The sequence below is a fragment of the Malurus melanocephalus genome, unplaced genomic scaffold (assembly GCF_030028575.1).
Source record: "Malurus melanocephalus ecotype Western Australia unplaced genomic scaffold, MMel_1.1 scaffold_120, whole genome shotgun sequence".
Taxonomy (NCBI): Eukaryota; Metazoa; Chordata; class Aves; order Passeriformes; family Maluridae; genus Malurus; species Malurus melanocephalus.
Window position 1 is genome coordinate 218794 of NW_026623352.1, and position 27149 is coordinate 245942.

Consider the following 27149-nt stretch of genomic DNA (forward strand, 5'->3'; position numbering starts at 1 on the left):
CTGAGCATGCAGCAAAGGCAGCTGTGCTGTGCCTCAGCCTCCCCGTCTGCCTTTCAGCCCCAGCGCTGCCTTCCCGTGCCTCTGGCTGCATCTCACTGCAGGCTGAGCATTGCCACGCCATGTGATGGGCTGTAGTGGGCAAGAAATGGAGAGAAAAATAAAAGGAAAAAGAAAGTGACTCCTGGGGGTTGCTGTACGGCTCAGAGGAAGGACCCATTTAATTTCCAAGCCTGTCCCCCGAGGCCAGTGCCAGGTACTGAGACGAAGAGACAAGAGCACCGTGGCGGGGAGCAACGCTGTAATTTGCACTMTGGTTCTTTCTCCATTAGCTCCTGGCTGGAATTTCCTTCAGAGGAGAACTCCATCAGCCCCTCAGACCGTGTGCCTCCAGTGCTGTTTCTGGCATCCCTCATCTCCACTCCCATCTCTCATCTCCACTCCCAGCATTTCCTTTTCCCTTCTTTGTGCCCCCCAGCRTGGTCCCTGCACTGAGCTGTCTGTCCCCTGTCACCCATGGGTCACTGGGCTGCATGGCTGGTGCTCACTGACTTCTCAGCAATGCACAAATAAACTCATTTAATYCACACTGCCTTGCAYTGGTCAKTTTAGCATTTCYSCTRGGCTCACCCTGTGCCACCTCTGCASACGGGGCTGCCACACACCGAGAAATGCATCAGGAAAGAAAGAAGTGCACTGGAAAAGGAGGAAAAGGAAATGCATGGGAGAAGAAAGACAGAAATGCATAGACTGCCAGGTGCAAATAACCTTCATTTACTGTCCCAGATTTGCACAGAAAAACAGTCTCCAAAGCACAAGATAACTCCCCAAACASGCACTGTGCTCCTCCAGGACATCCCCTCTCCCCTGCCTTGCCCCTGCCTCCCAGGGACACCCCTGGCTGCCAAACTGGGCCAGCAAAYCCTGGCAGCAGTRGAATCATGCCCGTGAGACCAGCRGGGCTYAGCTGTCACTCAGGGTGCTGTTYTATCCCCAGGTGAGCAAAACAATTTTAGATTAAATACCTTTTTGGCTCTGAATCTCCCCCTCCCCAGCACTGTTCAGACACCAGCACTGCCTGTCCCAAGGACAGGAAGGCTTTTTTTATCACAGTTACTCACAAAAATTCAGCAACTGATACAGCATTGCCAGTCCTGCCCACTACATGAATTATGGTATGATACTCTGATACTCCCATCAGAGACAGGCAGAGGGCAGATGCCTCCAGATGTATGTAATTTTTAATTTCCTTTGCTGGGGAAAATGTTTTCTTGTTTTAGTGATGTATGTTCAAAGCGTTGCAGTTCCCATGGCAACTCCCTGCTTCCACTGGAGATGTCATTTTTCATGCCATCCCTTCAGAATTTGACATCTCCTAGCAGAAGTTTTGAAGAAATGTCTCTCTTAAATATATATTTATTAGAGACAGTGCCCGAGAGTGTGTTTTATTGACACGTTTCTTAGGTGACTCAGCCTACAGAGGAGAGAGCTGTCTCCAGAAATATGCTGCCTGCCAATCTGCCTTTCCTCAGCTTCTGTTTTCTACCACAACTCTCCTCTCTTTTCCTGCCATGGAGTTATTTGCCAGCACCTGCTCCTTTTTTTTTTTCTTATTTAATTCCTTTCTGTTCCCATCACTSTCGCCCATGCCCAGCTCCCCAGCAGAGCAAGCACAGCAGGGAGAGCCCAGCCSGTGTCTGTGCCCATTCTCTGCTGGCATGTTTGCATAGAGAGAAAATCCCAAAGGGCTGCAAAACAGAGCCAGCATCTCCACCCTGGAGCATCCACAGCGTCCCTGTGGCACCTGGCTGGAGCTCTCTGGGTGCCACATACTCCTTGGGAAGGTGTGAAGATATCAAAGCTCTGATCCTGCTGGCTGGGGCAAGGATTCCTACCCCGGTGTGGTTCATCTGGTTCCACTGGGGCACAGTTTCAGAGGTTGATGGGGTTGTGGCAGCTCTCTGTGCTCCAGGGGYGTGGAGCTGAGGGATGCTGAGACAGAGCCACCACCCTGCCCAACCCCAGCCTTCCCTGCCCCSACACAGCCCTTTCCTAACCACTTCYCCCAAAACCTCCACCCCTGGCTCTGCAGATAACAGGAGGTGGAACATCCTCCAGAGATTTTCACAAGACCCCAGGGCAGAATGTCTATTCCAGGCTGCGAGGAGCCCCCAGCTGTGCTGCCCTTGAGAACAGGGGAGCCCCAGGCCCTGCAGGGCTGTTTGGGTTCCCCACCGAGCAGGATCCCATCCCAGGTACCCCCACTTGCCCCACATTCAGCATCTCCCGCCAGCTCCTGGCAAAGGGGCGGCTCCGGCCCCGTGAGCATCCCGGCKGGGAAACCGCGCTGGAGATCCTTAATAGAGCTGTAACATTACAGCTCCAAATTGCCTTCCTGCAGGAGACAAATCCGAGCGAGGAAATTGGTAGGAGCTGAGCAGATCTGCAGGCTGATGGAGCTAATCCCAGGCATGTTTAAATGCAAAGGCCCAGGGAGCCTCGCTCAGAGCCGACACCAGCGCCCGAGCTCGCTGCTGGGCTTAATTCTCAGGTGCAGCCTGCTCCAAAGGTGGGGAAAACAGGGAAAATCAGAACTCTGGGAGGGAAAACCACACGCTGGCTTCAAGGTCAGGACCTCAGCAGAACCACGCAGCAGCCAAAAGCAGCTCCTGTTCACCCCATGGTGGAATCCACACACAGATAAACACCGCTGGTGCCCCTCGGGGGAGTGCAGAAACATTTTCTTAGCCCAGCCTGRAGCAGGGACACACAGGCTCAGGGGACACTTCCTGCTGACTCCAGACTTCACATTAATTGTCCYGTCCCACCAGCCATTAATCAAACGTCTTCCACTTGCATTTTTATTGAAAATCAATTTAATAAAGTAGGTGGGAGTCCACACGCTTCCATAACATCAGATAAATATTCATGGGCGCTTACACYGCTTTAGCTAAATGAGTTTTTTAAATTTAACTGGTGCAATTTCCTTGTTCCTTAATATATGGCTTGGCTTGCCCTTGCTCGGGAACAGAGATAAGGTGGGACTGGCTTGCTCACAGGCACACCAAGGAAAACCCCTTTGCTCTGGAGCAAGGATTTGGCAAGGATTATGTCACCTGTAATTGGAAATACCAGTGCTGGGGTCAGTGTCCCCCAGAGCCAACCCCCAGAGCTGAGGTGGAATTCCAAAGGGGCCACTTGGAGTTGAAAACTCATTTTCCACCACTAAGAGTGTGGCCCCATTTTCACCTCGGCAGGCGTGCCCTGTGATTTCCACTTTTCCCTCCCTGTTCAAGCAGCCCGTGTGCTCCRGCAGCCAGAGCTAATGAAAATCCTCAGAAAATGCACCCCCCTGATGGTTCCTGAAGGAGGTTAAAAGGCTTCCAGCTACCACAACACACCAGGCACCAGGGAGGGAACAGAAACACACCCACTCAGAATCTGGGARTCCTTGGAGAAGGGATGATGAGCACCACGCTCAGGTTAACCCCAGCCAGGGCTCCTTGCTGCAGCCCTCCTTCCCAAAGACAGGTCCAGATGGGAGAAAGGAAAAGCCTGACACTGATCAAAGTCAGGAGACAGGCAGGACTCAGCCAGTCCCGATCAACGAGAGCTTTGACAGCATCTACAGCTCTTTGTAACTGGAGCAGTGAGGAGCTGCAGCTCCCAAAAAGCAGCAATGCAGGGCAGTCCAGCCACTGCCAGGATTCTTGTCATGTTATCCCAGTGATTCCCTGCTCTGGAAAGGCAGTGCTTTACAAATCCAGCACACCATCACCGTGCCTTTGTTATTAACACAAACTGACTTGTTTTCATGGTTACAGCCCCGACCCAATTCCCTGTGCTCAGCTCCCCACAGCAGCTCAGAGCCCCGGCAGGATTTGCTTTCCCYGTGCTTCGATGACATGAAGGTTGTGACTGGCCCTACAGACGGGCACAGAGCCCTCCCTGCCCTGTGCACTTCCATCACCAGGGTCACATTTCCCGTGCCCCAGCTGCATGGTGCAGAGACAAACGGGATCCGTGAAGTGCCACCATCATCATTTTACTTTATCCCCAGCAGCTACAGAGGCAGCAGAGGTGGGTAAACCTCACATTCTGATGTCACCAGAGCCTCACCACTCAGCTCTTCCCAAAACACAGCAGGGAYAGTTGTGCAAGCCTCCCAGAGCACTGATTCCCCTGATTTTCCTGCTATTAAGACAGCAGCCCTGCTCTGGAGAGATCACCCTCGCAGGAGACAAASTGCCTGTCAGCAAGCAGCACTAAATACAGGCTATCATCCTCGACAGATGATGGCATGCTTTTAGTTTTCTCTCTCTTGGATGCAGGTCACACCGCTAATGTCATCTCCAAACACCAAAATCCTACATGTGAAAAGGTAAAGCCTAATTGCCTTGAACAGCAACTCTTGTATTGACTCCAACAGAAGGCCCATAAATATTAATACAGTTATATTTAGCCCCTTTCAATTATACATACAAAATTGAACATCTTTCWGGGAACAAATCAGTCCGGATAGGGTTTGGATTTTTTTCCTTGTCCCTTTTTAATGCATTCTGCATCAAAATAATAATAATTCCGCTAGAGCCAAAGCTTAAAAAAAAACCCAAAACAACAAAACCAGTGGATGGAGGCAAAGTCTCAAAGATATTTTCCACTGGCTCGAGCAGAATGACTGCTGACCTCCTGACCTCAGCCCTGCCTGGTTCCCATTTATTTATCAGACTCAGTCCCTTTCCTGGAGGGTGGCAAATGGGAGCACTGAAGGTGTGTCCCCAGAGGGACATACAGGGGAGCTGCTGGGAGAGGGAGGCTCCAGGGAGGTCCCACCCAAGCAGGGCCAAGCCCACACAAAGCCTTCTGCAGCTAAAGACCTTCTCCTTTGTATAAAAATCACATCCACTTTACTGATTTGCAAATTAATTATACATCGCTTCCCTTGCCAAAGTGGACTTAATGGTATTAACATTACATGACAAAGAGGAGCTATCAGAAAGCTCCTCTCATAATGATGGCTAGATTGATCAGGGAAGAAGAAAGGAGATTTCATGCTTTTGTTCTTTAACCCTTCCTCATAAAAGCAGACAAGGCCCTTTYCTAGGAAAAGGATATTTCAGATTCTCAGGTGCGTCTCTCCAAAGGGAAGAGCTCTAATCTTTCATGCACAAAAGCCTGGAATTCAACTCCCACATGTGCACAGACCCTTCACAGAAAACACAACTTGGGGGGCAAAAGAAAACCAACAGAGTTTGCACCTTCATTTTTTGCAGGACAGTGGCCTTAGATGGCYAAAGTGACAGCCACACGGTGAGATAAGTCTTCAGGTGAGTCAGTAGGAATGCAGGACAGCAAAAAAACCTGCTCTGGCCCATATGGATACAGAAATTCCTCAACAAGAGCTCTGAAGGATGCAGAAAGCCTTGTGCAGAGCCTTTGGCACCGTGCACAGCCACTGGCTGTGCTTGGAGGGGTTTGCTATGGTCCTCAGATCTCTTCCTCACCAAAGGGATCCCTATCAGCACTGATCCTTCCAACCCAGAGCTGTCTGAAATGGCTTTCGYGAGGTTCAAACAGCACCTTGACTTTTCAGACACAATTTATTTCGCTCCAGTCACGAGTTGTTCCATCCACTGACTCAGCCTGAACTTTGTCATCAAYAGGATTTTCTAGCAGGTTGGGAGAGGGGGAAAAAAGAAAAAATCATATGCTTCTTTCATGCCTGTTGTTCTCGACACTTTGGTTTGAATTATATCCTTCCAGAAGGTAAAGAGAACGGGGTGTCCTTCTCTCACAATGCAAATTGCAGATTAAAATCCCTCTCTAGGCTATACTCTGTGCCTATAATTGTCAGTATTCCACAAGCACTCTCTCTTTTTTTTTTTTTTTTTTTTTTTTATCTTTTTGTTTTTGTTTTTTTTGTTTTTTGAATTGTTTTTATTTTTTTTTTTTTATTTCTTTTTTTTTTTTTTTTTTTTTTTTTTTAATAAACATTAGCTGCACATCCTTCCCAAGCACATTTTTAAAATCAAGCTACAGTTAGAAGACAAAGAAATATTACAAGAAATTCCTGCCCCACCAGGTGAGAGTTTTGCCACTGACTGCAACAGGGTATTTCCCTCTGACTTTTAAAGTGTTTTTCTAAGGGACCCTGCACAGTTTAGCCTCATAATCTTGCAGCATTCCCCAAAGCCTCATGCATCTTCCACCTTCACAAACCCTCCGATATTTTTATTTAATCAAACAATAACCTTTAAATAAATGGAACAGCATTAAGAAGCTAACAGGTCTGAATCAGCAGCATTAATCCCCCCWCCACAGGGGGCTCAGATAGATTTGATTTGATTGCTTCTTCCAGATGGATCAGGGCTGAAATTCCCCACCAACACGATCAATGACTTTGCCTCATCAGACATAAACAGTGCCTCGGTATTACCACACRAACTGCTGCAAATGTTTCATCCTCTAGCTCAACAAATGAAATAGCTGCTGTTTCCTCGGTATTTGACCAGTTGTTTCACCACCAGCTYCTCAGAATAAACCAATTAAAGTTGTTTTTAAACTCCACAACATCCAATAAAAAAATGTTATTTCTCAATCCATATCAAAGACACATTATAAATCCTTTACACGGGACTGAACGGATGGGGATGGGAATAAAGGAGTAACTGCCATGGTCCAACAGATCAATAAAGACATCCTCACAAGCAGTTTATAGCCACCTATAACATCATCTGCTAATGTTCTTAAACCCATCTAACACATGTTCAACATACTGAAACATCAGCTATCCCCTTCCAGAGTCATTACAAACAAACACCATCATCCCATCTCCGGCACACGCACAGCTCCCCCTYGGGCAGGGATCAGCTCCCAACGACACGCTGCAGGTGTCTGACCCAGCACTGGAATTACTCCAGTGCACATTACTGGGGCTAAAGTCCCCTCCAGATGGCTTCCCTTGCCTAGAAAAATTTCTCACCCTTTGGGGAGAATCTTCCTGACCACATGTGAGGACACAGCAGGGTCACAGCTCCTTGCTGGAGACACACGCAGAGCAAGGAAGGCACCAGCTAAGAAAAGGCACCCACAGGAGCAGGARAAACACCTTCCCCTCTTCCCAAACAACCCCACAGCCTGGGGGCTTGGCTGGGCTGCTCTGGAGAGCCCAGGGGTGTGCATGGCAAGGACAGCTGGTGATGGGTGATGGGCTCTGGCACAGAGTGGCTGGGCAGGACCCAGCGTGGTGACCCATCACAGCTCTGCAGTGGCACTGGCAGCTGCCACATGCCCCCAGGACCCGGCGTGGTGACCCATCACAGCTCTGCAGTGGCACTGGCAGCTGCCACATGCCCCCAGGACCCGGCGTGGTGACCCATCACAGCTCTGCAGTGGCACTGGCAGCTGCCACATGCCCCCAAAGCACCCCTTACCCAGAGCCAGGTGCTGCTTCACACCCAAAGCAATCAATCTCTGCTCACAGCAGGCTCCTGACCCCTCCCGAGCGTTTGTGATATCCCTGCAGCTTTGATAGAGGCTTGTTGCCCTCAGCACATTCATGACTTATTTAAGAGAAGGCTTCCACCCTTAGGCACAGCTGTCAGGGCCGTGTTCCTCGCCTGCCTCCTGATGTGTGGCAGCCTTTTCACGCGGAGCCTCCTCTCACTGCACACCAGGGCTTTAACAGCAACACCCTGGGAATTCTGCACCCGAGAGGAGAGCGCTGGGGCTCTGCAAATCCACAGCAAAGCTGCCTCACAGAGCTGCCCCCGAGGGAAAGACAACCTTTCTTCAATTTGTTCACAGATCTTAACTTCACAAGTCTGACGAGACAGAGCAGGGTCCCCGTTGCCCAGAAAGGTAAACAGAAGGAAACACTGCTCAGGCAATGCCTGATTCAAATTAAAACTCATCAAGGTAGCTCAGACAAAGACAAAAACCTGAGATAAGACACGGATTTTTATTTTTTTTTTCCTAAGAAAGGATCAAACTCCTCCCTGGAGTAACCAGTACAAAGCATGAAGTCAGATCAGAGAGAAGACATGAGAAGTTGGGAGAAGTGGAACATTAAGGACAGAAAAACAGAATAAACACAAACCTGAAACCTAGAAATTCATAAAAAAAAACACAGAGGACCACTGTGTTTGTCATCTCATGTTTCTCTCACACAAACAGTAGATCCAGATAACGTTTGTGACAAACTGGAGGCAACATCCTCACACAGGTGAGAAGGACCACTTCAACCTCTCATCCAGATTTTAGGATATAAAAGCTCTGCAAACTTCAATCTGCACAATTTAACAATTTCTACCACTGTTACAGGTTACATTCACTGCAAACAGATTTCCTCCTGGATCCTGCCTGGCAGAGAAGGTCTCACCATTTCATCTTGCAGAGTGCTGTACTTCCAAGAGAAGGCAGTTCTGTAATTTAATTATTCTATTTCAGCCCCTCTGCCTTAATGCTCACACAGTAAGACGAGCCCTTACCTGCAGGTCAGGCCAGAACCACGGATGTACTGAGGTGTAACACACCAARCATCTCCTGGGAATGTCTCAACCGAAAGGGAGCACCTCTGAACCCACATCCAAAACCTCTTGGCCATCAGCACCTGAATTACTGAAATACAGGTGGCCAGACAGGGATGCAGATGTTCCTCAGGAGCCATCCTGCCAAACTATACCATCATTAACAGAGCAGGAAAAAACAGGCACTGCAGAAAGAGGAAACGAGAGAAATTCCAACTGAGGTGCGCTGTGCTGACAAAATAATAACGGAAACACAGCAGCAGGGTAAATATTAACAGGTGGCTGCAGATCAAAACCATGGGCAAGGCAGARCTGACATGGTGAATCCAGATAAAAGGCACCCCAGACCCAGGTGGAGCATCYCTGGCTGTGAGCAGCAAGCCCTGAGTGCASCGAGTGCTGCTGAGCCCAGCTGGGCAGGGAGGAGCTGATCCCAAACCACCAGGAACAGCACCCTGGAGAAGGGGGAGAGGAGCCTGGGTGGGAAGGGACACACTGGGGTGTCCCCTGTGCCTGGACAGGGCCACTTGCTGCTGGGGACAAGGAACAGGTGCCACTGCTGTCCCCAAGAAAGAAGGAACCCAAGGGGTCCCAGTRCCTCGCTCTGCCTGGGGAACTGGACTCCTTTAATCCACATTCCTGTGTTTGCTGCTCCTGCCAAACCCCATGGACACCTCAGGAGGCTCCCAAAGCTCAGCTGCCCAGACCCCCTGGCCAGACCCGGACTGGCAGGATGTTCAGCAGCCACCACGCCCTGAGCAGGGCTGAGTCAGCCGTTCAGGGACTGCAGAGATGCTGTGGAAGCTTCAAGGAAATCCCATGAGTTACCCTGTCAGCAATGCTGCATCCAGGAGGGATAACTCTGATCGATCCCAGCCTACTGCTTAACAGGGTACAAATTACTTTCTAATTGGAATTGGAGAAACTGGCTTATCTGGGATGTTTACAACTCATCTTTTAGAAAACCCAACAGCCTACTCTCTTCCCTTCCTGGGGGCAAAATCTTTTCCTCCAACCATGCCCTGGAAAAGGCCAACAGTTTTCTGAGATATTTCCTAACCACACAATACAGAGACTTTTGTCCAGCACTGCTCCAGATGCCCTTTGGGCTCTTCAACCTCACCCCAAATGTACCTGAGGCAGATGGAGCAGGCAGTTTGTGGCTGAGCTGGAAGAAACCCCTGCCCTGCTTTGCAAACAGCTATGGAAAAGTCCCACACACCTTCTCCCAAGCAGTGAGGTGCTCCCTGGTAGCTCCGCACTGCCAAAGCGTATTTGAAGCATATTTAAAGCATATTTAAAGCATATTTAAAGCATATTTAAAGCATTCTTGGGGCTGTAAGGAAGGAAAAGCCTGGAAATGTCCCCCCTGCCCCTCCCCAGGCATTCCCAGGATGTCTCTGTTTCAGTGCAGCACAATGGCCCAAATGTCACCAGTCAGAAAAKGAGGCACACGAGGTGCAGCTGCCCAGGGAGCACCAGTGACCCTCAAAGCCCCAGGCACTGCCCCCTCCCTTGGGGTCACTGTGCTGGACATCACACTGGCCSTGCAGGGACTGCAGGGACACACAGAGGGGTTCTGTGCATCCATCACTCCTGGAGCATCTTCTGTGCTCCCATCATTTGTAATCCATCCTTTGCACCCCACTCCTCAAACATCTCTTCTTTTTGGGCACATTTTTCCCCCTGTCAGCCACTCCCACCTCTTTCTCCTGGCCAYATCTCCTCTCTCCTGCAAGCTCCAGGTGCAGAACTGAGGCTCTGCAGGGAGCCCCAGCCAGGAACACCTGAGAGCAACGAGCAGACCCTTCCCACTGCAGCCCCTGGGGCTGGGCAGAGGATCTGAGCGACTTCACAGCTCCAGACCASGGGCTCTCCTGGGACATCTCCTGATCCTACAAGGCTGGCTGTGACAATGGATGTCTCAATGCCCTCGGGGTGCATTCCTGTTCCTCTTGTGACTGAATGACCACCCTGCCCCGTGTTCTCCTGGGGCAAACACAGGTTTTCTGCTGGCATTCCTTGCCTCTCCTCCTCTGCCCCGAGTCCTAGACATGATCTGGCCATGCAGTTACCCCTTCCCTCAGCCCAGCCTGTCTTCCAGTGGTCATGAGGCCAAAGARAAGACTCGGCTCTGTTCCTAAGAGGAATCCAGCCCTGGCTGAGCCAGCAGAGGCAGGGAGAAACCTCCGTGACACGAACAGCCATGTCCCCAGCGCTGCAGGGTGGAGGGGCCTGACAGCCACCTTTCTTCTGGAGGTGCTCACACACCTTCCCTTGCTCAGAATATCACAGACTCTTGACTGGACAGGGCCAGGAGCACAGCCAGGCCCTCAGCCCTCACCTGYAGCCAGGCTGGGCAGCACCAGCAGCTCCTGAGCTCCTCAGCTCGGGATCGCTTCAGCTCCTCTGCAGCATCGGGTGGAAGAGGAGCTCTGGCATGGGAGCTATTAGAGTGGGTGGCAGCAGATGGCGAAAACAGAGGGGATAGGAAAATAAATACAAAGAGGCTATCTKGAGGGGAGAAGTCAGCACATTAACACTCTGTTGCTTACACAGTGTCTCCTCCCAAAGTCTAAACAAACACTGCTCGGTTCCTGGCGCTCTGGAAGCTCAGGGAGGAGGACAGCACTGAGCACACACAGCACTGCAGAGCCCTGAGAGCTGTTGCAGCCCCAAAGCCTGCTCAGCCCTCCACAGCCCAAATGTTTGCAGGGGGATCCCATACAGGACAGGACAGGACAGGACAGCCAGCCAAGCAAAGAGCCTGCATGTCCTGCTAACCCACAATTTGGGGAACCCATCCTTCCCCCAGCCTGGGTGTGGACACAGTTCCACCTCTGCCCTTCCCATGCACTAATGGATGCTCTTGCCTGACACCTTCAGAAAAGCAAGTGGAAGAYATTCCTGAGGGGGATGGAGAGGCCCCAGGGTCTGCCCAGTGCTGTCTCTCAGGAAACCAATGCTCCTTGTCCATCACCAGCCCCACAGCAGCAAAACCATCACTTCCACTGCCCTCACACAGCCCTGCACAGCAGGAGCCCATCTCTGCCTGTCTCCCCAGGTTCTTCCATCAACCCCAAACTCTGGAGTCTGCAGCTGGGCCATTTCTGCTCCTCTGGCCACCACAGCAGTGGGAAAGGTCTTTCCCTCTAATGCTCCTCCTGAGAGACCTCTGAGGGCTCAGCCTTGGGARAAACAGGTCCAGCTAAAAGTGGGGACATTCCTGCTCACCAGGCTGCTCCACAAACACACTGAGGACACCTCACTGCCCCTCAAGAACCCCCAAAACCCACAGCCCTTCTCAACACCTCCCACCTGGCTCTGCCAGAGCACCTYGCCAGGGAACACAGAGGTGAGAGCAGCCTTTGAACTCCCAATGCTGGCTCAGGCACCGGCAATTTATTATGTTAAACACGTTAACYGAGGATCTAAAGCAACAGAGCAAAGATGTTCCAGGGAAGGTTTGAAGTCCCCCAGCAAGGGGCTCCTGGGAGTGCTCTCGTTAACMCTGAGCACGGGCTCTGTGCAGCTGAGCCTCCCTGAGCAGGAACAGCTCCTCAGCCCCTGCAGAGCCCGTCCTGTTCAATCCCCACAGCCATCGGGGACACTGGGACAAGCAGGGCTATTAGTGGGACCACAGCTAATTCTGGGGGAAAGGAACAAGCAACAAAAGCAATAGAACTGATGGATTGCTCATGCAGGAGCTGTAACCCCTTCCTGTCCAGTCCTGCAGCGCAGCAGAGATGAGGATGCTTGCTGGAACAGCTCCTCTGCCCCATGGTCTCTGGTGAGGGCTGGGAACAGGAAAGGCTGCTCTGGGGAAGGAAGGGGCCATTCCAGGAGATCTCATCAGCATGAAGAGCTCAGGAAAGCAGCTCCTGGCAGGGGACCTTCAGAAAATGGGACAGAACGTGGTGACTCCAGCTCTGGGTAGAAACCACAGTGCAGCAGCAACATCTCTGCTGAGCAGGAGAGCTCAGGGCAGGGACAGGGACAGGGACAGGGACAGGGACATCCCCTCAGGGCAAGGACAGGGACAGGGACAGGGACAGGGACATCCCCTCAGCAGCCCCAGGGACACACAGCTGCCAGCACTGAGAGGGGCCACCTCTGCCACAGCACCAACACACCAGGAAACACCCCAGGGCCACATCTTCCCAATCCCACACCTGCCTGCCCCACACCTCCCCAATCCCACACCTGCCTGCCCCACACACCTCCCCAATCCCACACCTGCCTGCCCCACACACCTTCCCAATCCCACACCTGCCTGCCCCACACATCTGCCCATTATTTCTGCCCCCTTAGATCATGCTGGCTGTAGCCATAGGGGTGGGTGGGAAGGTGAGTGCCACGGTTTTGCTTTCTGAAGCACCTCAAACAAGCACAGGAGCTTGCAGAGAAGCTCCTCAGCAGTGCTGAAGGCAGCTCAGGAGGCAGCAGGGTCTGGGTGAGTGCCCGGTGCCCAGAGCAGCAAGGGGCAGAGCTTGCCAGGTGACAGCTGCATGGGAAATAACCGAGAAGATGTTGAGATAAAGGCTCTGTAGCAAAGCAAACTGATTAAAAGCAGCAYCAACATGAGCTGAAGGTTCTGCAAGCTGGTGGTAGAGAATCACAGAATCACTCAGGTTGGAAAAGATCATCAAGTCCAACCATCAACCCAGCACCAATCCATGCCCTCAAGAGCCACATCCACACTTCCAGGGATAGTGATTCTACCATTCCCCCAGGCAGCCTACTCCAGTGTTTACAACCCCTTCTGTGATTTTTTTTTCTCCCAGCATTTAATTTCAGCCTCCCCTGGTACAGTTTGAGGCCACATCCTCTTGTCCCATCACTCTTTACCTTGGATAACAGACTGACCCACACTTCTTTCAGCAGTTGTAGAAAGTGAGAATGCCCCCCTTTTCTCCAGGCCGAGCTCCCCCAGCTGCTCCTCACCAGATGTGAGCTCCAGACCCTTCCCCAGCTCTGCTCCCTTCTCTGGACATGCTCCAGCCCCTCAATGTCTTCCTTTCTGAAGGAAAAGGGTTATTTCTGACAGGACAATGCCTCTAAACCAGCAGGAACAGGTTCATTCACAGCTGCTCCATCCACAGGCCTGTCCCTGCACTGTCACCACCCAGGGACACAGCACCCAGGGACCTGCACCTCTGATCCCACAGGACACCAAACAGGGAAACAGCCACAGCCTCCTCTCCTAACAGCACCAGACTGTTAAAATCTCGTGTGTGCCATCCCATCCCCTTGGTGCAGTCACAGCCGAGGAGCAGCACTGACCTCCCAGCCCCGGGCGCAGGCGGTTGTCGTATCCGTCCAGGAGCCGGTCCAGGATGCGTGTGAAGATGGTGATGTTGTCCTTGCTGTCATCCACCACGTCTGAGACGTGCTTCTGAGAGAGCCTGGCACACGGAGAGGGGGGAAAAACAGGAAAAAATGTTAAAGGGAAAGCTGTGGGGTGCGGGGTCCGAGCAGGCACAGGGAGCGAAGGGACGCGGGCGGCTGCTCCAGCCTGACCCGCAGCAGGGGCTCAGCTTCTCCTACAGGGATGTGAGCAGGACTCACCACCTCCATCAGGGCATTTCTGACCGAGAAACATCAGAAATGAGGGCCAATACCTCCCCACTGCCCCCTCCCAGCCTTTCCCTGCTCAGAGCCAGCAGCAGCACAGGGAGTGGTTTAGGATTTTAACAGGGAGCCTTTCCCTGCCCCAGCAYCCCTTTCCTGCCCCTAAGAAAAGGCATTTCCTAACAGAGCCTGTGGGGAGCTCAGTTATTCATGTGCACTATCTCCCTACAGGCAGCATGGTAGAGGTGACACCATTCATTTGGCAGATTGAGCCATTTCAAAGATCTCTGCCCCTGGGAAGAGYGGAGACAAAAGTATGAATTCAGTAAATCAGGCCTAAAGCCTAAATCCATCATTAAAACACTTAGTGAACCATCTCTGCAGTTTGCTGAACTTTCCCTGTTTATAAAAACAAATGAGTTTCCACATTCCCATCCCTGCTCAACGCAAGAAGCCTGGAAGCCCCCAAACAAGATGATTTCCTCAGAACACATTCTGCCCCAGGTGAAATGAAAAAAAGGAGTAAATTCCTCTCAAAAAGCAATCTCGCTGAACAAAACCTTCAGYGCGGTTTTGCAAACACAAGGGGCCCAAATCATACATTTGCATTTTGTGTCTCCCTTTCAAKCAACAGAAAAGGAGCTGGTGAGCCCTGCTGGAGCCACCTGCCWCTAAAAGAGATTTCAGATGGCACAGAGTAGCGGTGCCGTGGCTTCAAGCACAGCTTTCCCCAGCTGAAATAGCTGTTAGGACCAAAACAAATGGAAAGGCAGAAGATTAAGTAACAGAAAACAAAAAGAAAAATCTATAGAGATGAAGAGTTTTCAAGGAAGATGGAAGAGGAAATAAGAGAGAGACAAATGAGGGCAAAAATAAGATTAAGAGGCACAGAGAGGCAGCGGGATGGCTGAGGAAGCCCAGGCAGGCAGGGGAGGAAAGGCTGGGGGAGCAGAGGGATGCTCAGCAGCAGCTCCAGGAGCCCCTCGGGAGCAGGGAAGCCCTTAGCAGCAAATTTGCACTAATTGCAGAGGTAAATAACTGGGATCAGTGCCCAGGGGATCACCATAAATGCCACAAACCAGCGGTGGTGGAGGTGCAATTCATGGTTACAATTACCAGGGACAGCACCTATGACCACCTGAAGTGTTGTGCTGGGGAAGAGAAGATTTYCCCCCTAAATTGTTGCTTTCAAACACTTCTGCCCCTTTCCTTCAAACCCAGCCTTATTTCCTTTGATGTGTGGCAGCCACTGGTTTGAGCACTCATCAGGAAGTAACTGGGGGAAAAAAAACAAAAAACCCCAAAAAACCCCAAAAAACAAACAAAAAAATCCACAAAAAAAAACCCCAAACCCATAAAGATGAACATTATTTAAGGAGTTCAAAGATAAATCCTGGTGAGATTCCATCTGGTCAGACTGGTTACCCCTGACACTACTGGTGCACCTGTAAATACACTGAGAAGGGTCAGGAAGGTGACAAGTACCAGAACTGGTTTGGAATTCTTTATCAAAATAATTACACAATAGAAAACTCAGATTCATTGTGATCAAAAAGGAGCAAAGGGTATTTCTTAGCTAAAGAGGAAAAATGGAGAGCAGGCTATGGGTACCTTTAGAGTCAGGCTGAATCAATACTATTTAGAATGCTGCAGTTAATTGAAATATTCTGTTTTGGGCAATTCTGACATTAATTTTCATTGGTTTCATTGACCAAACGCTCTGGGAAATTGCATTTCAAGTGCTTGAGGTCCATTTCTTCRGGGGTCAGGTCCCACCCCTCACAGGACCACTTGGCCTCTATTTTTTAGCAAAGCAACACATGAGGGAGTGGCCAAGCCAGGAAGCGGAGCCTCCAGGAGCACAAGGACAGTGACACAGGGCTGAAATTGCAGTTTCCRTGGGGTGAGGCACAGTTGGGATAACACCTGACCCAGCCCTAATGCAACCTGTCACACCCAAACCACCCCTGACATTCCAAACTGCATCACAGCCCTCCAAGATTTCCATCTGCATCAAAACCCTGCGTTTGGCTTCTCATCTGAACTTGAACTCCCTGCAGGTAAGCGGAGTTTTGAGAAATTTAACAAATGCCTGCAGTAATTAGTGAGGTTTCAATTGTGCCAGCTTTCAATAGATGTCATGGTTAAAAGCAATCTGTCCCAGTGTCTGCTGATGAGCATATAACCATCTATAACTTATGAATAGCTGGCATGCTCATGAAAGCTCATTCATTAATGTTTTATAAGCTATCTTTAAAAATTACCCATAATATAAAGAGTGAGAGGAGGGATTTTTGTGAAGGAACTCCTGGCGGAGGCTCAGCAGTGATGGGAAAAAATGAGTTTACAAATTTCAAAGCTGTTTTACTTTAGCCTGACATTTGAGGGTTTGACTTCAATGTGAGCAGTGTGGGATTCGCTGGGGGAAGAGCAGCGTGGGCAGGACGAGGGAAGGTGCAGGCAGGGGAGAACCAGCACCTGATTTGGGCTAATCAATTCCTTTCCCAGGAAAAGCTCTGGGCTGCCTCACCTCACCTTCACATAAAGCCAAAGCTGCCCTTTAGCAAGGCATAAAGGAACTGCAAAGAGGTGTGGGGATCAAGGTTTCGAAATAATTAAAATCCTTTAGGCAGGAAGGGCGGAGGTTTACWGCAAATTTAATTAGGGTAGGCTGGAGGAAAAGTCATTACCTTGCCACCTGTGCACAGGCTCTCTGGGGAGCTGTGCCACGCCAGCACAGGGGTCCCTCACACACAATTGAGGCAGCAAATCCTCCTGGGGATGGATTCTGAGCAATCCCTGCGTGGAAGGTGCTGAGGGAGCAGCAGCTCTGGTGAATATGATGGGGAGGAAAAGGCAGCGGTGAGGATGGCAGAGCTGCAGGCACAGGGGATGGTGACAATCCCCAGAGCCACCGTGGGGACCCGGCCCAGCAGTGCCCAGGGCTCCCTGTGCCCGGGCAGGAGGGCAGGGCCAGCATTTCCAGGGCAAGGCAGGCTCRGGATGCAGCTGGACAGTCAGACCAGAGCACACAGCACAGACAAGGACAGGGGCAGCGCTGACATCCTTTCATGCGTGAAGATCCTTGATCCCTGCTGGACTTGTACCAGCAGGCAGCATTTCAGTGTCCATACCTGGCACTCTACAGGCTTTTCTAAATGTTTTATACGAGTCATGCATTATTTGCGTCTCTCTCCCTCTGTGCAGAGCTCCTCCCTCCCCACAGCTGGTGTTGTCTCTGTCTCCCTTCCTCGAAGGGCTCCCCGAGCTCACCCAGCGGAGGCTTTGGCGGGATGCAGAGCCTGTCACAGACTAACAGGCTTTCCTCTCCTCCAGACAGATTCCAGAGGCTGGAAGGGTGAGCGTGGCAGCAGCACCCTCCTTGCCAGGACAGCCAGAGCCTGCACACCCAGCATGGGGAGCAGCCAGGGCTGGTCAGGTGTGCTGCCCGTGGGTCACTGCACCATTAACAGCCAAACAGCTGAAGAAGATTCATTTTCTTTTCTTTAAAATAGTATTAAAATATTAAATGGGGTGAGGGGAACCTCCCTTCCAGGTTAAAACTCCAGCAAGTCAAGTCCTTGCCCRGAACGAATTGTGCAGAGGCCAAATCTGAAAATAGGTTTTGTTGCAAAAAAATTGCTGACAAGTGTCCTCAGTGAGAGCACCTCCAATAATGGCAATGTCAGCCATGCCAGGGAGTGTACAGWTCCCGGGTGAAAGGCACAGGGACAGGGACAAGGGGAGGGTCAAACGCCACAGAGATATTTTTTGTGCTTTGCCCTGGGCTACTTCATGCAGGTACTGACCCTGGGATATTTAAGGACTGCAGCCCTGGCCAACAGTTCAGCACTCACCACCTTACCCAGCATCAGCAGGGAGAGCCAAAACCAGSAGCAGGAATCCAAGGCTAAGGAGGGAGAAGGGCCCCATCCCCGAGARCCGCGGCGCCATCGTGTCAGCGTGCAGCCACTGGAGAACGAGCCTCCAACACCTGCCAGGGAGGGACAGAGGGAACGAGAGGAGACAAAAGAGGGTTTATTGGCTACGGAAAAGCAGGCAGGTCAGTTTTTCATGTTGGGCAGCAGTCAGTATGTTGGGGGTCCTGTATCTGAAACCTCAGGGAACCCCCAAAGGCAGCAGCGCTGGCCCTGGGGAAGTGGCAGCATGGGGTCACAGCCAAGCAGGTACACACAGAGAAAACCCGCAGCCCACCCTCCCAGCAGCTCCCCAGCTGCTCCAGCAGCAAGTGCACAGCTCCATTCCAAAGTGGCCATACTGGCTCTTCTCCATCCCTTCCCCCCTCACCCCACAGCCTCAGTCACCACCKGCAATCCCAGCTCACCCCGTCCCTCTGCTCCCTCGGTGACATCCACACAGCAGAACCATTTGGGAAGTCTCAACACCCATTTCTTCTCCCYCTGCATCTTTTTCTAGACAGTTAAACTCCCATTTAATTCTTGTAATGACACTACCAGAAATTATTATTAAGTTTGACCACCGARGGCCAAGGTGGTGGGAACGCTCGGYGATACGACACTTAGCGCGCTCAGAGTTTTCATTAACGCTCACTTTTACTTTTATTGTGATGTTATTGCACATTTAACTGCCTTCTCCTTTTATGTATCTCATTATGCTGATGCACCTTGGAGCTGCACTGCCGAGCAACAGCCTGGATAAATACAGCTTGTCGTGACATCTCCCCCTCACAGCCCTCCGTGGCTGGCACTTGGCACGATGGCAGCCAGGCACAGGCGGCCACTGTGAGCCCCCAGAGCCAGCAGAAAAGGCTCCAGTCAATCACAGCACGCAGAAACCAGGGCAAGATGCTGTTGCCAGCCAAACGTGACCTCTGGATTTCTCCACTCGACGCTGCAGAGCCTCGGGCGGATCCCTCCAGCAGGGAAGGAGGTGCTGGATGGAGCCAAACCCCAGCACCTGGATGGCAAATCTCAGCCAGCTGAGGCTGCCCCGGGATGAAGGGGGCAGAGGAACTATCTAAAAGCTGCCAAAGAGCAGGGGTTTCTGCACAGGGACATGGGAGAGGGCACCCCCAGCAGAAATAGGGAGCAGGGGCTCCAAGCAGGATGGAAACACCTGGAGAATCCCACCTGTCCCCAATGTGTACCTGGCTATCCTGTCCCTGCAAGAGGAGAGGCACACAGCCAGGCTGGGTCATGTGTTTTGTCACATTCCTACATTTAGCTGGTCTCCCTACAGCATTTTGGCCCTGCACTGTTCCCAAAGGCTGTGCCTGATCCTTGTTTTTCAGGAGCACAGGAGCTGCCAGGCAGGCAGAAGGTAAGAGCCAGACACCACCAGTCCTTACCACCCACCTCAGCTTTTGTTCTGGCAAGATATTCACTAACAGCAGGCACAGGGGRAAAAAACCCCAGCATTTGGCCCCGGTTACCTTTATCTTCTTCCCCATCACTCACTTAAAATCCTTGCAAGAATTAATGCATGGATTAATTTAGGCACAGCATGCTCAGGCTTTATTTAATCAGGATTCTACCTGAATGCCACCTAGGGAAGCTCATCCTCACACCAAAGGAGCCTCTGGCACAGACACACCCCCAGATCTGTTGAGAAAAGCCCTGATTTGGGATGGCTCCTCTGGCTCTTGCCACCTTCCAGCTGAGAAGGGACACACAGCCTTGGAAATTCAAGTATTTGCTGATTGAAGCACAAATTAACTGGCTGAACATCTGTTCTGTGGGAAATTCCAACATTTTGGGGAGACTCGCTCCAAATCACGCCAAGGACAGATAAAATGTTGATGTTTCTTACAAGGCAAATTCAGAACTTCAATAAGCAGCTTCTCAACAGATTTCCTTTCAACTTTTCCCTTTCATTTCACTTCAACTTGCATATTGTACAATAGTATTTAATTGATTTTTTTTTCCTAAGGCAATTTCAAACACGGCCAAAAGCATAAACACACCAAAAAAAAAAAAAACCCCAAAAAACAAACAAAGCCTCGAAAAAACCCCCATTGCTGTTTTCCCTCTCCCCTACCCAAAACTGAAAATTTTCACTGAAATCAACATTTTCCCCTTCAAGTGCTGATTTCAAGAAATGCTTTGTCTGGGCAGAATTTGCGCAGGCAGCAGATTTTGACCAGGGATRCCCACAAAAACGAGGACACTGTGGATTTGCAGCAGGTGCCTCCTGGCTCTGCAGGAACTCTGGTGGCTCCTCTAGAACATTTGGAGCCATCTTTATCAGATTTGGTGAGACCATGGGTGGGGCAGACTATGCACCAACAGTGGAAAAGAGAAGCTAAAGGGAATTACCAGAAAATGGAGGAACAAGGTAATTCAGAGGGTCGGGAACAGTGAYAAAATCCCAAACACCTTCCATGTAGGTATGCCCTGTCTGTGCCACCTGCATTTCCACCAAACCTTGTTCATAGAGTTTTCCTTCAATATTACACATAGATGACATCCATTTTCTATCTTGGATATTTCTGATGAAGAAGATGCTAGCCAAGGGGCTGCTTGAACTAAGTCAAATTTGTGCCTAAGTCTCATTTTAATCTTCAGAACTGGTTCTACATCCCTGCACTGGGAGGAAAATCTGTTTTCACCACTTGCCCAAGAGAATATTTGGCCAGTCACATCTCAGTTTGCTCACACTGAGAACGCCCCCCAAACGGGGGTTTGCTATGGCTGCATTTACAGACTCAGGAAGGACAGCACAGYGTGGAAAACAACTTGGCAGCATTTCCTGCCGCTTCCCTTAGGTTCCTGCACTGAATTTCTCATGGGGAGCTGCATGGAAGAGGCTGCAGGGTGTTTTCCTCGTTCTTTGGCTGCTTCACCCTTGGAGATGGATTGAGAAGCAGAGCCAGTCCTGCTCAYCACCCTGTTGCCAAGCAGGAAATGTGTTGGAAAACACAGGGAGGCTTTWGCAGAGGAGGAGGGGGTTTCACCCTTCAGGCAGTTCAGGGGATCTTCCAAAGCTCCYCCCAGCCACATCCCAGGATGGTTCCCGTGGCACAGCAGCTCTCAGCAGCTCTCGTCCCCAGTCCAGCCACAGGCACACACAGGGACCCTGCTGGTGCAAGCGCTTTGGAAACCCAACAGCTCCTGGCCGTGCAGCCTCCCTAAGAAAACCACTTTGTAAAATCACTCCTGAGGTTTCAACAGCCCCAGGAACAGCTCCTCAGATTTCAGCACACGAGAGAAGCTCTTGGAGAGGATGCTAAAGGCAGAGCAGGCRAAGGGGTCCCTCGGTGCGCACAGCAGCTGGAGCAAAGGGAAGGGATGGCAACACCCACGGGTGTGCCTCACCTCGGGAAAAGCAGCACTGGAGCTCCTCCAGCCCGTGCTGGGGCTGTCCTCGTGGAAGGCTACCCGGCTGTCACCTCCCACTCAGCAAAGCTCTGAATCAGCCAACGCCTTGATCTGAATACCTGCAGGGATCCCTGATCCTCTGGAAACAGGAGGGAGGATGCAGGCAAAGTGTGTTTAACTGCATGGAAACCAAGTGAGGGTTTAGGGGTGTTATCTGATTGTTAACAGCCTCAAAGAAATAAAAAACCCACCCAAATCTCTTACTAGGACTTGCTGAAGGGAAAACTGCACAGTCCATGAAGAAAAAAGTGCAGAATGACAAAATTTCCAAATTCGGGAAAAAATGTTACAACTCTTTAAAAGACTGACCCCCCTCTTTCATGTAMGTTAAAAAACAACTCCCCAGAGCTTGTGGTCTCATCTGTGTCTGTGCAAGATGGAGCCCAGAGGGCTGGGATGTGTTCAGAGGAGCAGCCCTGCACTTCCTTCCTCCATCTGTCCATTGCTCATTCCTTAATGGCACCGTTAGCAAAGGCACTCAGCGCTAATTGCGCAGTCGCTGGTAACCTCCACAGCTGAATCCAACGCAGATTTTTTGAGAAGCCCTGCTAACGCTGTGCAGCTGGAATCCAGCAATATTCCAAGTTTACAGCACATGGAATTTGGCAGGTGTGTTTGTAACSGCACACCTAAGGGCTTCAAACATTCCCACTCCTCTCCAAGACACGCAATCTGTCCGATCTCCAGAGCATCGCAGCACAACAACACTCCAGGGAAACACAATCTTCCTGTTGGACGTGCTGTGAACAAGGAATTGGAAAATCTTCCTTCCCCTCACCACAGCAACGTGCTCCAGCTCCTGCTCCCACTGAAGTGGGCTAGGGAACCAAAAAAAGTGCTGGAACCTTCCAGATCAGCGAGGTGCCCTAGTAACTATGCCAACATTGGGTATCTCCTGACTTGGCACACTGAGCCTGATCTTCCCAGAAATCCTTATTCTGGAAACTATTAGATATTCTGAAGTGCTTTCCTAGGAAAGAGTGATTAGCACAGGCTTACTGCTGACAAGGGAAAGACACAGAACTCTGGAGGTGGAGACTGAAAGGTAAAGCTTGAAAAAAMCCTGAGAAAATGGCCAGAGAGAGAGGGGTACTGCAAGCACCACAAAATAAATAAAGGTAGAAGAGGCCCAGAAACCCACCTGAGTATGTTTGTGAGAGTCACATCAGTATCCCACCCAAATTTCTGCCTCCTGGGAATGTGCACAGCCAGAGCAACAATCTGATTCTACTCAGCAATAGCGTCACGGTGCAGGCAGCACTCACAAACTGCCCCAGCAGAGTGCCCAGAGATGCTGTGTGCCTGTGGTGTCATTGGATCCCCATCCCCACACACCACCCATGGACACCAATGGCATCAGCTGGAGGGTGCAGAGCTCTGAGAGCTCCCGTGCAGCTCCCTGGACCTGCAGCAGCCCCACAGCTTTGGTCAAGTCAGGTGTGTCAGGGAGGAGCTGGTGCTGGGAGCCAGCTGGAAAACAGAACTGGGGAAAAGAGGAACCCTCAGCCCAAAAGCTCGGATCAAAGCACTTCTGTGCAGGAAGGAGAGGGTGATCCAGGCCCTGGTGGTGCCAAGAGCCATCTGCCCACCTGCACAGTCAAGCACAGCACTGTAGGTGACCTCACAGCACCTGCATGTTTACCCCCAAATTCAGGAGCACTTGCACAGCACAAGGAGCTCATTAAAGCCCTTCCTCATTGCACTGGAGCCTCTCCAAAACGGGACCCAGGCAGCAGGAGAGGCCCTTCAACACCCCTCAAGGGCTGCAGAATCATCCAGCCTGCACGGGCTGTGCTCTGTCCAGCTGGCCCTGGCCCTCGGTGAGCACACCAGGCTCCTGGTCACCACTGCTGTGCCTCTCGGTGAGCAAAGCTCCGAGCTCCCTCCACACAGACAGCAGCCAGCAAGCGCTCAGTGCAGCAGCAATAAACACAGGCGAGGCACACGCTGCCCTATGTCCCTGCTGGGGAGGCTTTTCTCCACTTCTCCATCACTCCAGCTAAAAAGGAGGCTCCCTTGGAATAAAAACATCTTTTCATTTGAGGGCAGGGGCAGCATCGAGCAGCCACAGTTGACCTGGGAGCCCAGAAACGGCAGAGTAAGAGCCGGTGGTGTTTCACAAGACCCCTGCCTGGCATCCCTCTKCTTCGCAGGTTGTTTGCATCCCTTTGTTCTGAGCTCGCCGGGACGCCCGTGTGCGCTGCAGGAGCAGGCACGGACACCCGGTAAGGCAGACAGCCCAGGGCCAGGCTGGCTCTGGGAGCTTCCAGCACCTGAGGTCACCTGCATTTCTCCAGCTTGCCCCTCGTTTAGCTCTGCCTGGTGCTGTACAGACGCTGCTGAAGGCCAGGAGCCACCACAGCGTTCGATAGAAAACAGAGACAGAGAATCAGGCGGCAGCACCTCCATCCACCTGGATCCAACTCGCTGTTTGCCACCGCTCAGAGACACGGCCCTGGCTCGTGGCAGAGGGGCCACACAGCCCTCGACTCAGGAGTGTGGAAATGTTTGTGTTCTGCCACCCAGGAGAGCCATAAACAACATTCCCGTGAATCTGCCACACACACAAGGTAYGAGGCACACGTGATGGTTACCAAATGTGTTGTCTGCGGCTCTGCGAGGGACGCCAGCAGAAGACACTCAGAAGCAGAGGCACCAGGCAAAGAAATGAAAGGTTTAGATMAAGATGTAAATCTTGGGAGCGAGCCTTAAAGTGGATTTCTTCTGTGAGTTGTTCTGCTGGTAACGAAAGAATAAGGTCTGTGCCCAACTCCCAACCTGGCTTTAATTTTCCAAAATGAGAAGCCGCTTGACAGTTTTTCCTCATCAAAACAAAATTAATCCAAGTATTGCATCTCTCTACTCAAAAACACATCCAGAGGGACTGTAGAGTGATTCACACCCACAACTGCTATGGGAAACCGTTTGCACTCATAGTGTAACAAGCCAACACTGATTCACCCACATAATTACAGGCAGACACTGATTCACAGCTACTGCAACTGCAGACAGACTGACTCACAATCAGAGCAACTGCAGACAGACCCAGGCTCACAATCACAACTGGAAACACAGCCGTGCTGACAATATCCACGCTCTGCAATTCCCTGTACACACCGACCTCTGGAAGACTGGCCAGCAGCGCAAACACTGCGCACCAAGCCCCGCGTTTCATTTTTTTTGCTGGCGCTTTTGACCTTCACCCCAGAGCCATCTTTCCTTCGCTGACAGAACAATCCCCACACCTCAGCAGCTGTCCCTGCCCCGGCAGCCCCCACAGCTGCCCGGCAGCACTGTCAGAGCCTGGCCCCAGCAGCAGTTCGGGCACGGGGAGTGTGATGGTGCAAGACATCCCTGCACATCCACTCTGATGCCACACACGGCTGCGCTGACTCCGTGCTTCCAGAACACGAGCAAATGCAAGCCAAGTACAATACATTTAGCCCATGGGCAAAGGAGATGGCAAAAGACTCACCACTGGGCAAAAGCCTGAAAAGCTGGATTATTTACTACACTCTCTGGCTGGGTATGTAATTATGTCAGTGTTCAGCCTGGGTATTGTGCTACTTTTTGTAAACAGTTGGCAGGAATACTCTGACCGAGATGAGGGGCTGGGCTCTGCCTCCAGTGTTGAGAGAAGCAGGCTGAAGAGGACRTGGTCTAGTTAGACACAGACAAACTGAGGTGAAAGAACACATTAGGCAGGGAAAGGGAAAGGAGAAGCTGAGAGTGAAGTGGGACAGGTGGCAGTCTACAGACAAAGGCAGAGCAAAGGAGAAAGCACAGAAGGAGAAAAGCTCCATGATGCAGACTTGTGATAAGAAGCTCCAAAGCGAGGACAAGCAGCAGTGCCCCGGTGCCGGGGGTGTCTCGCAGCAGTGCAGACAATGCATCTGTGCCTCCCCTCGTGCTGGGCTCGGCTGCACGCTGGGAACCAGGAGGAGATTCCAGGGAAAGGACACAGCAGCCTCCAGGCAAGCGTGTGCCGAGGGCCCAGGTGCAGCCGCAATCCCTCCAGCTGCTCRGAGCTCTCTCGGGAGCGAGCAGGAGGGTCAGGATCGAGCATTCCTGTGTGCTCTGGGGCACCCAGGCWCCACGGGCACGGGCTGAAGGGCAAAGCTGGCAAAACTCCACCGAAACGGCTTCACCTCAAAACACCCCAACATCCCACAGCCTCCAGGGMCAGGAAAAAGTTAAGAGACAGACTACAGAAAGGAGAAGACTTGCCTGAACCACAAGTAGCATCTTCTAGCTGTGGGCTGGTCCTGCCTCAGCACCTGCTATTTTTCTTCTCTGCCTCCCCAGGAGGGCACTAAGGGAATGGAGAGGTGAGGGAGCCAACCTGCTCTGCTGTTGCCATCAGAACAACGCGTGAGAACAGCCACTGGGAGCTGCTCTCGCCAGCCCCCGGCAGCCAGAGTCTCACCAGAGGGTCCTGGTTCTCTGTTTCTGTCTGGGGACGCTGCTGCATTTGCAGCCAGTCAGCAGCAGATTCGAGGGAGACACTGCCGATGCAATTGGCCAGGGAAATGAACTATTTGTTCAATTGTACTTCTCTTGTCCATGCGAGAACCATTCTGGCGGAAGGCAGAGCGAGGAACAATGGATAAGTGTTGCAGTGGGGACTGTCTGCCACTAAATTGCATTAGGCTATTCCTTTTTAATGGTCCATATCTCAGTCCYAGTAACTCTGCGAGAAGGAGAAAAGACCTGGAGCTCTTTTCCCCTCTCTCCTCATTCCAACCTCAGAAACCGCAGATCCCAAAAGTCCTTTTCCCCCCCAGCCCAACACAACCTCTGTGYCCATTAGGCCTGGCTGCAGGATTCAGGGGGAAATTCGACTTTGCTTTACCACCCCCTTCTCCCCGCTCAGCCCTTCTCCTGCATTCTGCGTCCGGCCCCAGCCAGGGCGCTCAGGATTGCCCTGGTCCAGGCATTTCTCCCCGCAGCCGCTCTCCCCGCGCTCCAGCCGGCAGCGCCAGGCGGGCGGGCTGGATGCCCGGCGGGGATCAGCGGGGCTCGGCTGGGGCGGCAGCTCCGCTCCGCTCCGCTCGGACCGACAGGCGCGGGACTCGCTGCGGGAGCGGGGATGCTCCGACCCCGCGCCCGCCCGGCCGAGCCTCCCCTTCCCCCGCCGCTCCGCCCATCGCCCACCGACCCGCAGACAATGCCCGGGGGCCGCGCAGCCCCGGCAGCCCCATCCCCKGCMGCCCCATCCCCTGCCCGCCGGGGCGGTTCGGTGCCGGGATCCCGGGGGAGCGGGGACCCGCCCGCACGGCCGCCCGCACTCACCGGCTGCCCCGGCGGGGGGCTCGGGGGGCGGCCGGAGCCCTCTCGGCTCCGCAGCGCTGCGCAGGGCTCCGCAGGGCTCCGCGCCCCAGCCCCCTGGCCGTGCCGCCCGGCCGGGGCTGCCGGTGCCGCCTGCGCGCTGCTCCGGCCGCGGCGAGCGAGGCACACAGGCAGGGAGGGAGGGGAGCAGCATCCCCCCGCCTTCCTCCTCCTCCTCCTCCTCCTCCTCCTCCTCCTCCTCCTCCTCCTCCCCGCGCCCCGGAGGAGGGTTTACCCACCCGCTTTGTGCCGAGCTGCCCGCCCCGCAGCGTAGGCAGCGGGGACGGGGCGCTGTGGCTGCCCCGCTTTGGGGGCACCTCCCCGAGCGATGGATGCCCCGGGCTCCTCCGCCCAGCCCCGGCCCCAC

General features: G+C 52.3%; 1 protein-coding gene across 1 annotated transcript in view; it reads right to left on the bottom strand.

Moving 5' to 3' along the window:
- Positions 1–26873, bottom strand: part of LOC130575891 (gamma-aminobutyric acid receptor subunit alpha-3-like) — a 67669-nt gene extending 40796 nt beyond the window's left edge. The window contains exons 1-3 of the mRNA XM_057370116.1: positions 26747–26873; positions 17962–18090; positions 13809–13930 (exon numbers count right to left, since the gene is read on the bottom strand). Of these exons, the coding sequence (XP_057226099.1) occupies positions 13809–13930; positions 17962–18050 (211 nt within the window). The 5' untranslated portion in view covers positions 18051–18090; positions 26747–26873. The remainder of the gene's footprint in view (positions 1–13808; positions 13931–17961; positions 18091–26746) is intronic.
- Positions 26874–27149: the final 276 nt, after the last annotated feature.